The 12,385-nt window shown below is 42.7% G+C and overlaps 1 protein-coding gene across 1 annotated transcript; it reads right to left on the reverse strand.

The window, feature by feature from the left end:
- Positions 1-327: 327 nt before the first annotated feature.
- LOC101780789 (DNA-directed RNA polymerase II subunit RPB2) lies at positions 328-8,253 on the reverse strand. Its single transcript, XM_004982259.3, has 25 exons — positions 7,753-8,253; positions 6,485-6,706; positions 6,121-6,411; positions 5,777-5,974; positions 5,590-5,654; positions 5,419-5,505; positions 5,197-5,317; positions 5,064-5,108; positions 4,840-4,977; positions 4,661-4,733; positions 4,499-4,575; positions 4,301-4,408; positions 4,055-4,171; positions 3,582-3,737; positions 3,400-3,501; positions 3,098-3,223; positions 2,938-3,015; positions 2,770-2,865; positions 2,548-2,663; positions 2,391-2,460; positions 2,265-2,318; positions 2,047-2,190; positions 1,657-1,956; positions 1,005-1,427; positions 328-907 (listed from the first exon to the last, which is right to left on the reverse strand). Exons 1-25 carry the CDS (start codon positions 8,110-8,112, stop codon positions 794-796), a joined length of 3,681 nt encoding a protein of 1,226 aa, XP_004982316.1. The 5' UTR covers positions 8,113-8,253; the 3' UTR covers positions 328-793.
- Between the last annotated feature and the right edge of the window lie 4,132 nt (positions 8,254-12,385).

The raw sequence follows: 12,385 nt of genomic DNA on the forward strand, positions 1-12,385 counted from the left end.
GAGGAATTAATAAAAATACCATAAAAAGTAGTCATAACAATTTTTTAATACATTTTTTGTAACATAGGACCTCATGTTACAATTCATCTTGCAAACTTTAAAATCAAAGTTAAAAAAAGAGAAACATCACTAGAGGGTAAACTGGACCAACTTAAATAAAATTGTTCAAAGGAATAGGCAGATGAAGTGGATTAGTTTTTCTGATTCACAGAATCACAGTTGGTGCATACGGCGATGCGGTGAGCGCGGTCGAAACGAGAGGCAAAAATCTAAGTTGCCTGCCCACTCAAACCTAACAGCCATATTTTAGTAAAATATAGCAAGGACTATTTAAAGTATTCCTTTCCTTATCCTTGAACAATCCTTGGTTTATATAGATCTAAGTCGAACACTACTAAGATACAGTGCCAGTGGCCCATACAATTGTCAATTGAAGTTACAGCAAGCGCCCAAGTTGGCACGCCAAGTGTCCAAATATTTTTACTCAATACAGTGCAGCACACGAGTCCTTCAAAAAACCTTACAAGAGCAGTCCCTTTACCCATGAGTCAATTTCTAATGTACAAAAGTAACTAAAACTCATACGCCATTTGCTTGCTAGCGTAGATTTGAGACATCCAGAACAGAGACGGGCATGATACCCATGGAGACATCATTCGTGAAGAACCGAAGTCCAAATTAAAAAAGAAGTGGTCACAAAGAAGTTTCTCAACATGGTACTAGCTGATAAAAGATCACGTCGTATGAACCCTAGAAGGAAGAGGGCCAGCTAAGCATCCCATGGGATACTGGTTCAGCGTTTTTTCTGATCCTTCCCTGTCTTCATATCATGGGTGAGCATTCTAGGAGCAATGGCCATCGCCATGAGCTCCTGGAACAGAAGCTTACAAGCATAGGGTATGTGTACCTGTCAACATAGTAATATTTATAGCATCAGTTAAACCAGCAGTTAAATAGTTTAAATGCAACATTGGTGGTTTCAAGATACAAACAGTTCCACTTACTTGGACAATGTCAGTTTTGTTCTTGCAGCCCCTACACTCAAATGAGTTTTTCTTTAGGTTGGCGATTGCGATGAGACCACATTTCTCGCATACATGGACTCTGTATGCATCACTCTGGTCAAACAGCCTTTCCTTCAGGAAGAAAGCTGCTCCATGGGCGATCATACAATCCCTTTCCATTTCTCCAAAGCGGAGACCACCGTCACGCGAACGCCCCTCTGCTGGCTGTCGGGTGAGTATCTGAACAGGACCACGACCTCTAGAATGTATCTTGTCGTCCACCATGTGCTTGAGTCTTTGGTAATATGTGGGACCCAGAAAAATCATAGCTGTCAGTTTCCTTCCAGTGTGACCATTGTACATGGTCTCAAATCCACGCATTTGATAACCACATTTATGAAGAGCTTTGCTGATGTTATCCACCTGGTATCAAGGCAAAATATATAAGACACAGAGTCAACATAGCAAATCCCCAGTTTTTTCATTGCCAGATTTACACAGCACAAGCCCCAAGAAATATCAATTATCACTATTACTTTGTGCAACTATACTATAACCAACTGCATCAACCCTTGAATTCAATATTTTCTTAAGAATAAGACAAAAGTCAGGAAGGAATCAGGAATAACGAGTCTCCAGAAAGAACACTTACAGTAACATCAGTGAATGGAGTCGCATCTCCTTCCTTCCCCATGTGAGCTGCAACTTTACCCATAATACACTCAATCAGCTGTCCAATAGTCATACGGGATGGAATAGCATGTGGATTCACAATAATATCAGGTGTGATGCCTTCAATCGTCCATGGCATGTCCTCTTGTGTGTAAGTCATCCCAACAGTTCCTTTTTGTCCATGCCTACTGCTAAACTTGTCTCCAATTTGTGGAATGCGAACTGATCGCATTCTAACCTTGACAAATCTTAGACCATCAGCATTTGTTGTTAACAGAACCTGCACAGAATACAACAGCCTTAGTGGCCTGTTGGTTTCAAACTCATAACAACCACCTGCTAATATAAGAAGGTTTGAGAAACTACTAACCTGATCTACCATACCACTTTCACTGTGCCGCAGAGAAGTACTATGATCGCGCTTAGAATATCTAGAAGCTTGCCCTTGAGCGTCATCTTGTGGAATAGGAGATGTCTTCCCAATAATGACATCTTCACCCGAGACCCTTGTTCCCTGATACATGAATTAAACATATGCAATCAGCATTGCCCCTGATAAAAATAAGTCTGCAGCAATGATCTACTCACAGGTGGTGCAAGGCCATCATCATCTAGTTTATCGTATGACCCATGGCGCATTCCCTACAACGAAAGGTTATAACAACATTAGCCTGATGAGAGGAAGAAAAATATAAAACAATTTAAAAAACACACCATAGTATTCTCCCTATTTGGGCGACCAAATTCCTCTTTGACAAGTGTCCCCATCTTCTTCTCCTCATCTCTGCATATGAAGTTCAAAACTTAGATTGCAAGCAGTCAAGGACTAGACTTCTGCACGATGGCATAGCTTAATAAATTTGCACTATACCTGTAAGAGCGGAAAAATAGTGATCGGAAGAACCCACGATCTATGGAAGATTGATTCATGATAACTGAATCTTCTTGGTTATAACCAGAGTAGCAAGAGATAGCGACGATTGCGTTCTACACAAATCATGAAAATAATGCATCAATCAATGCATATAGTACAAATAAAACATAATGTACAGAAAGCTAAATGCCCTGCGGTAAGACTAGAATGTTCACTCACAATGCCAGCTGGTAACTGTCTGAAGTGCAAATGTTCCATAGCACGTGTAGTAACTAGAGGCTTTTGTGGGTAGTAGAGAACGTAGGCCAATGTGTCCTGAATCATGATGGTCGGATAAGGTTCAGACATATATCATCAAGCAAAGAAATCAAAAAAATGTTTACTCACCATTCTTAACTGGTAGTTGGTGACATAAATTCCCATGGCTTGCTTTCCCATAGCAGACTGATATGTATTACGAGGTGACTGCATTATCAATGGGAGGAATTAGACTTCGTCAGAGGGAAAAAGTTGTAGCACTGGAACATTGTGGAAGTGAAAGATTTACCTGGTTGTGATCAGGAAAAGGAATAATTGATGCACAAACACCAAGAATCAAAGAAGGATGGATCTCACAATGCGTGTAGGTCTCAGAATACGCCTCCTCTGGGTTGTGTCTTGCATTTATAAGGTCCTGAAATTTTTTCATTGGCGTTAGCAGGTGAAAGTCAACACAGAAGGAAAAAGGTAAAGCTATTAATGAAATGGAGTATACAAAGTTGCTCCACATAGAAGAAACTTCATAATTGTCTTCCACAGACAAGGATTTCAGAATATGTTAAATCAGGTAAACAAGCATATCTTACTTACATTTATAGTCATGGAGATCATGGTAGTCTCCTCTTCTTCGGTATCTATGTACTCTATATATCCTTTTGAGACCAACTCATGCCAACCTTCATCAGGAGTCTCCTGGATAAAAGAAGCATATGAGAAAAAATATGCAAATATAAAGTTAAATGCAAGTCAGCAAATGTTGATAAACATCAGACCCTTTGTTGCAATGCTCGGATATGCGCCTTCTTGATGAGCAGCCTCTGGTTCTCAACAATAAACAATGGACGACTGCAACGCCCATAATCCGTGTAGAGTCGAAGTTCTTTAAGACGGATATCACGAACCACACCAACTTCAGTGTTGACATCAATCTGAAAATGAAAAACAAGCAAATTTGAGATCTTATGGTCCTCTGAGTGGAATCCTTAACCTGCAATGTGTTGCCATGTCATTGTAAAACCATACTATAGTAGATGAAATTTGCAGCATATAATTATATTACGAAAAGAAGTTTAAATTGCATATGACAACACCATTGCTAAAATATTTGCACCCTATCAGTCACATATATATAGTTTACGCTTCCACATGTGTGTGGGTGAATAATTGGCGATTTTATAACTCATCTAATTTGCCATTTTGTCTGCAGTGTCAAAATGAAAATTAGACATTAAAGCATGGAACAAACCTGTCTTCTTAAACGCCTAAGAGTCTTCACCAGCAGGTCAGGGTTCCTATGAATTCCAACCCAACAACCATTGACAAAAATTTTAGCAGCTTGTGGAATGACGGCTGGTGATATCTCCTGCAGAAAATGGGTAAATAGTAAATAAAACATTGTAAGAAATTAATCTAGAACAAAACCATAAGGTTGGGAAGGTAAAACAAAATAAAATCGCATGAACACATTGACATGAAGGAATAAAAAACAAACCTCAAAATTTTCTGTGCCCCACTCCTCCAAAAATTCCAAAATTGGATTTGCAGCAGAACCAACAGTGATGTATACCATCAAGGCAAGATTTTTCACCAAGCCGCAAGCCTGTGCACAAGGCACACACAGAATTATAGGACAACTGAATAATCAACGGTTTGGCTCAGGAAATATGACTTAAGGCACCAAATCACTTACTTGTCCTTCTGGTGTTTCAGCAGGACACATCATTCCCCAATGAGAGTTATGCAACTGGCGGGGCTTTGCCAATTTCCCTATTGGTAAGATTAGAACAGAATTTTAAAATCAAGTCTTCATGGAGAAAAAAGTATTATAGGATATAAAATCTGCGATATCCACCTTCACGCCCAATGGGAGAGTTCAGCCTCCGGAGATGTGACAGCGTAGAAGCATAAGTCAGGCGATTAAGCACCTTTGTAAGAAGAATTGCAGAACATAGATCAGCAATTTTTTTCACTAAATGGAATCAAAAGTAGTGATTTAAATGAGTATTGAAGTGATCAAGGAAAAATAGACACCTGAGAAACCCCCGCTCTGGTTCCAGCTTGGTTAGCCTGCCCCCAGTTCCCAGTAGCAAGGGAATACTTCAAGCCGCTGGTAATAGTTTTTGCTTTGATAGCAAATTGCAAATTAACTTCTTTTCCATTATCTACACACTAGAACCAAGGAAAAAGAGGAGTTAATAACTATCAGCACTGAATGGAAGAGAAAAAAGAATTTCACAATATAGATAGCAAGAAACCTTTTGCACATAAGATCTCACATCCCTTGTTAACTTCCTGAAGAGCTGTAGTTGCAGGAGAGAAACAAAGTTGGTACTATATCCAGAAAAAGGGACTAACATCATTTCAATATTCTGGTATATTTAGACAAACCATTCTAAACAGCCCTCCAAGCAATGGACCAGCAAGATCTAGTCTTTTGTTGCCATAATGATCTCGGTCGTCCTCAGCTCTTCGACCAAGAGCACACATCAGTAGGCGGTGAATAATGTATCTGCAAAACAAGAGTACAGAAAATTACCCTCTCTACTTTCAAGTTTAAATAGAAATTAATATTACAGATGCCTCACAGATGGCTTGACAAGGAGCACGTACCCAAAATAGTATGCCTTCTTAGTTTCACAAAATTCCCCCACACCAACATGAGGCAACATTTCCTTTTGAAGTATTTCTTTTGCATACCTAAAATTAAAAAAAAATGAGAGTATTAGCAGAACTATAACTCAAACCCGTAGTGATGCAATGTCAATTCTTTACTCGACATACTTAATTCTCTTTTCTCGAGTGACACCAACTGTAGCTCCACGCTTTCCAATATAGTCCAGAGCAACCTATGAAGAAGGCTCAGTTCAAAACGTACCATAAGTAACAACCAAACAAAACAACATGCTTGCAAGTAAAACTAACTAGTTGAAGTAAAACAGGGCGTCTTCCACCTCTCTTCCATAAGTACCTGTTGATTTTGAATGACAAAAGCTTCCTCCAGGGATGGGCGTAGTAATTCCATCATTTGTGTATCAGAAAAGTCATAACATATGTGCTCCAGTATATCTTTGTCAGCAACAAATCCTAATGCTCGAAAAACAATGATAATGGGAATGTCCGCACGAATATAGGGCAGAGTAGCACGGATATATTGACCAGATGAACCCTGCAGTATGAGGAACATCACAAATGTAACATCTCATAAGACCAGCTAACCAGCCATACTGCAACCTGACTTGTACAAGATGACAGCTATACAAGCAAATGCATTTATTGCGAATTAATTTTTTTAAATTATAAGAAGTCACTAACCCCTTTTGCTCCTGCTCGCGAAAGCATCCTTACAAACATGCTGCTGGCTGGTCTGTTCTGGTTCTCAGCCATGGAACGGACTTCAGCCACATATGAAAATTTGTTTGGTTGCCTCTTCTTAAAGACATAAACATGGTTGGTGCTCATCTTCTCCTGGGCAATAAGAACCTTTTCGCTTCCATTGATAATGAAATAACCGCCTTGGTCATAAGGGCACTCCCCGAGTTCGGTAAGGTCCTTCTCAGATTGTTGATATAGTGTGCAGTAACTAGAACGCAACATGATTGGAACCTGCAGGTTATTAGAAGGTTGAGGAGCCAATAATACAATTGAGAAAACTTTCTTCAAATGTTAAATACAGCACCTTCCCAATGAACACTTTCGGGTAATCTGAAGTTTCTGTAACTTCCTCACAGTCATGTCCTTTCTTCATTACTCTGTATGATACATCAACGTACAGTGGTGCCGAGTATGTCAAGTTCCTGAGCCTTGCCGATTTTGGAAATAAAGTAGCTGTCTCTCCATCAGCTTCTGTCATCATTGGCTTGCTGAGATAGATTTGACCAAAGCTGATCTTGTGCAGAGTCTAGTGAAGAATATAGTGTAACCATTAGTCATAAGGAGAATGGCAAAAGAATAAATAATAGGATGAGACGGGTTCCATTAACACAACATCAGGCTTTGGTATATGTTATTTTATTAATGGATATTTTTCACATATAGATAGAATGGCATGATGTATTTCTAGGAATTTAAGACGACCATATTGACCCAAGCATCAGATTGCTATTGATCAAAACATTCCTTTTCGCTTTACTATGCAATTTTAGAATATATCTTGGAACATTTTAATACAAGTTTCACTTTATAATCTTCCATAATTACTAATAAAAGGAGAAATGTTCCCTGGCATCAATATGTTTTGTATTTACTGACGAGTGCTTCTGCGCAAAAACATCCATAAAAGCAATCGTGTCTCAGATGACTTCTCTAAGAATTTAGAAAGGTCTTGAAACTTATCTGTTTTTTGCGAGTGCTTTGCAATAACATCATTGATTGATTTCACAGAAAATCTGAATGCTAATCTTTGAATTGTGTTTTTCCTTTGCAAACACTTCAGCTACCATTATCCATCAGCTAGTTCCTCAAACAAATAAAGTACAAGTAGTCATCACAAGACCTTAGCTACATGCTAGCTTCATCATAAGATCAACTCCATATATGTCTAGTGACAGCTGAAATCACTAAAAATGCCCTCGTTCAATGTACAAAACTCACTCTAGCCTCTTAACTCAACCGAGCCCACCACATCATACCGAGCAAACTTAAGCAGAAGCTAATCTAAACACTAAAACTAAACAATGCCACCCTCCAAAATTCCAAACTGACCACCAATGTCAGGGTTTAGGGTTGCTGCATATCATTGCAAAATTCTCCCTCCAGCCATAAAATTGAACACTACTAATGGCTGTGCCAGCTCCAAAACCCTAAGTAGGTGCTGACCCCTGCCCATCGCTACTGAGACGCCAGACCATACCGAGCTCCCCCAACCCTAACCGCCCAATCTAGCAGCAGCAAACAGCGAAAAATTCAAGCCACGCTTGCTAGGATCGATCAGGGTGGGGCAACAACCTCGGCGAACTCGGCCTGGCGGCCGGGGTTGTGCTGCGACTCGGGGCGGATCTCGATGTCGGCGGACTCGTCGACGATCTCCTGCATGGTGTTCTGGATGAACTCGTCGAATGAGTCGAGCTGCTGGCGCACGAGGCCCTTCTCCTCGAAGTAGGCGGAGATGACGGCCCAGGCGTCCTCCTGGGTGATCTCCTCCTCGTCCCGCTGCTCGGCGTCCCCGTCCTCTTCCATCTCGTCCCCGTCCCCGCCGCCGTACCCCACCTCCTCCTCCTCCTCCGCGTACCCCGCGTGGCCGCCGCGGTGCTGGTGGTGCCCGCCGTAGCCCATCTCCATCCCCTCCTCGTACTCGTCGTCCTCCATGGCCGGAGGAACCCTAGACCTAGTGGCTGGCTGATGCGCCGGGGGCGGGGTGGGGCGGGGCGAGGCGAGGGGTCTGTGTCTCGGCGAGCCGCAGCCGCCTCTCGCGAGAGCTCGGAGACGGGGAGGGGGGCGGGGCGAAGTAGGGAGAGGGGAAGTGGAATTGGGGGCGATTGCCTGATTTTGTTCGCAAGATATCCGAAGGTGTAGAACAGGCGAGGTCGGTTTGGGGAGTTCGGGCCTTTTTGGGCCGGCTGGAAGAACGACGGGTGGATTCATGGGCTTTCAAGGTCCGGGGTTGGGGCCCAGCCAGTTAGATTAAGCAAACTTTAGTGTTCAGAAGATTTGCGAAAGGGGACGTTTGGTTTGGAGATGGCTAAACCAAAACTTGTCTTATTCAGCGGTGAGCAGCATGTTTTCAGAAAAGAACACGACCTTAATTGAACATGTAATCTTACCGTTTCTTGTCGAAGTATTTTGTTTTGAAAAAAACTTGTCTTCGCCTCCGATGGCGAGGTGGATTGTGTGTCAGTGGCGCCTGCACGCTTTCTCGCCGTCAAAGGTCAAAACCCACAGCCAGCACCAGCACTGAAGGATTCAAGGCGATCTCTGCACACCAACTCTCTGGAGCCACTAGTACTCGGAATAACAAAGTCTAATCTTTTCTTTTAACGTAAGAAATTTGCCGTAAATTTTATTAGCAGAGAGAAAAGAAAACAAGAATAAAACAAGCAACTCAAAAACAAAGAGAAAGACGAAAGGAGGGGGAGGGGCAACTACAACTCCCCAAACGACTCAAACACCCGGCAACTACTACAAACAGCAGGAGCAAGGCAACAACCCAAGGAAAAGAGTCAACCCAGCACTTAGTTGTTGGGCAAGAAGGCGCAGAACTAGTCGAAGATCTCTCCCTAGTTGTCGCAGCTTGGTAGTATTGAGCATCATTTTTCATCAACGAAGCCACTTCTACCACTTCCTTTGATACGTTCTGGAAAATTCTCTTCCAAATATTCCAGCAAAAATAAAGTGCTTTAGAATGGGGTTACACATATAAAGTTTCCTTAGTGTTTCAACGCTGCCGAGAGGTTCAAGATCCATGACGCACAGGATACGCTGTTCAATTACTACTACATCTACTGTTACGCTATAGTATTTCTATGGGCTTCTTCACAACACTAACAGTCATCAGCATTCTGGTTTTTATAGCGCTTTAGATGCTTCTGCCTGTAGTTGTAGCTGTAATGCTGAATGAGTCCATCGAAAACGGGTTTCTGTTTCTTATTGAAGTTCCGTCGCAGTCGTTTCCACTAGCCGTGGATGGAGTGCGATGATGGTGCTTGTAAATCCTACCTGTCTAGCCAAGCTATCAATTAGGTCCATACTGCACGGGTGAATGGGCATTCCAGGCAAAGGTGCGTGGGCGTTTCTGGGCAAGAATTGCAGAGCTTGCATAGGGGTTCATGTGGCCAACCTCGTTTTGCTAGGTTGTTGGCTGTGAGGATTTTGTGTTGAAGGAGGATCCACGCGAAGATTCTGCACTTAGCCTCCGCTCGTGCTTTCCAAATTTGCGTGGAAGTGAGTTTCTTGTATCGTTCCATGAATTGTATCCGGTAAGCACTCTGTGTAGTGTACTAGCCATCCTGTGTCCATTTCCACTTAATCTCATCTTACGAGTCTACGTCACAAGCTACTAGCCGTATCTCGTCCCATAGCGATAAGTATTCCTGAAGTTCATCCGTTGTGTGGATAGAAAAGATATGTTTTATCCAACTGTTGTTCTCAGTGGCTTTGAGCACTGTGATATTTTTCCTTTGAGCACTGTGATATTTTTCCTTTTGGCTTTGCGGTACAGAGGTGGGGCTATGTTTTTAGGAGCCTGTCCATTGACCCAGTTGGACTGCCAAAAGCTGGCCTTGTCTCCTTTTCTGGCCGTGACGATTGTTGAGGCATTGAAGAGGTCTTTGTCGGTGCTATCACGGGGGATATCTAGATTTGCCCATGGCCTATCAGCATACTTCCATTTGAACCAATGCCATCTCAGTCTCAAAGCTCGCGTAGACTGCTCCAAATCCAATATACCCAAACACCCGAGGTCTTTTGGTGTACAGACTGTCGGCCTGTTGACAAGGCAATGCCCGCCACTAACTTTCTCCGGTTCCTCTCCTTTCCACAGGAAGCTTCTTCGCATTTTGTCAATTTGTTTCAGCAGCCATTTTTGCATTGGAAAAACTGTTAGGTGATAAATTGGTTGCGCTATCAATACACTCTTGACCAACGTCTCCCTACCACCTATTGATAAAAGTTTACCCTTCCAGCCAGGGAGGCGTCCCCCAATCTTATCAAGCAGAGGCTGGATATCCACTCGTTGGAATTTGTGTGTGTGTAAGGGGAGATCCAGGTATTTGCCGGGGAATTTTTCAATTTTACCTGGGAAGTCCACTAATGCCTCTGTAATCGTTGTGTCATCACATCTTATTGGGAAGATCTCTGTCTTGGTCAAGTTCATTTTTAGTCCGGAACAATTTCCAAACATGGTTAGAATTTGGTTGATGTGGTGTAGCTCCGTTCATTCCGTGTTGGCAAATATGGCCGCATCATCCGCGTATAAGGAGCACCGCATTGAAGCAGCCCACAGGAGGACCGGATGCAACAGTCCTGTGCTAGCGGCCAACTCAATTAGTCTATGACGTGGGTCTATAGAAAGAATAAAGAGCATTGGCAAGAGGAGGTCACCTTGTCGTAAATCCCAGGCGTGTTTAAATATTTTTCCAGGGATGTCGTTGACAAGAATTTTGGATGAAGAAGTGGCCAGTAAGGTGGCAATCTAGTCTCTCCATCGTTGGCCAAAACCCAATACTTGCAACATCTCTAGGAGGAACACCCAACAAACTGAGTCAAATGCTTTGGATATATCAAGTTTTATGAAGAGCGACGGTTGTTTGGCTTTGTGCAGTGCCTTAATCATGTTTTGCACATAGACAAAGTTACCATGGATGCATCTCTTTTTAATAAAAGCATTTTGGCAACCAGACACCAACTCATTAAATCTTGGGGCCAGCCTATCCGCGAGGATTTTTGTGATGATTTTAGCCAAACTATTTATGAGACTGATAGGTCGGAAGTCTGTGATGCGGGCGGCGTCACTTGTTTTTGGGATCAGGACCATGTTGGCCTCATTGATCAGCTCTAGGTGCTAGGTTCTGAGTGAGTGGAAGGCGTGGAGGACCACCATTAAATCAGCTTGGATGATCAGCCAATATTTTTTAAAAAAATTCCTATGAATCCATCAGGCCCGGGCGATTTCTCGTTTGGTAAATGCATTATGACATTCTTGATCTCAGCTTCCTCAGAGGGGTTTTCCAGTTTGCTTAGATCGTGTTGTTCATACCCAAGGTATGTCCAGTGTAAACTAGCAGAGCGTTCTTGGGTTTGGCCAATTAAGTTCATGAAATGGTGAAACACTACTTCTTCTTTGCGTTGTTGGTGAACTGCCAGCCCATTGGCCGTTTGCAGGGATGGGATGCACAACTTTCTTCTCCTGTTGCTGGCGTGGAGCATGAATAATCTAGTGCAGGCATCTCCTTTTCTAATCCAAGTGAGCCTCGAGTGTTGTCTCGCTCGTGATCGAAGAATGGCTGCTAGGCCAACTAATTTTGCTTTAAGGTATCGACGGAAGATCAGTTCATCGCTCGTTAAGTTTCTTTTTTCTTGTTTTGCATCTATGAGGAGGACTAGTTGTTGTGCAATCTCCAGCCGTAATGGGAGGTTTCCTAAGTTTTGTCTTCTCCATAACTTGAGTGCTTTGGCCGTGACGAAGGAGTTTCACATGCAATCGTCGAATGGCGTCCTGCGTATTGACCGGCTAAGTCCAACCTGTTTGGATAGTCTCCTTGAAGCCCGGCATGCTGACCCAGTATGATTCAAAGCGGAAGCTTGAATAGTTTTGTCTGGCCACATCCCCCGTAAGAAACAAAGGTGTATGGTCTGATTCCAGCGTAGGTAGAGCCTGTAAGTCAGTGTTTGGGAATAGCCGATGCCATTCGGGTGAACCAAAGACGCGATCAATCCAGGTGAACGTTGGGTCATTTTGTTCATTACTCCAAGTGTACGCCCTGCCGCGTAGGTCAAGCTCCATAAGGTAGGCCTCGTCTAGGGTATCTTTGAAATAGGCCATCAGTCGTCTGTTAAGTCGATTGTCGCTCTTATCTTCTACTTTATATATTAAGTTAAAGTTCCCTAGGATTAACCATTCGTTCTTCCCTCGAGATTTTAGATT

The sequence above is a fragment of the Setaria italica genome, chromosome IX (genome assembly GCF_000263155.2).
Source record: "Setaria italica strain Yugu1 chromosome IX, Setaria_italica_v2.0, whole genome shotgun sequence".
NCBI classification, from domain to species: Eukaryota; Viridiplantae; Streptophyta; class Magnoliopsida; order Poales; family Poaceae; genus Setaria; species Setaria italica.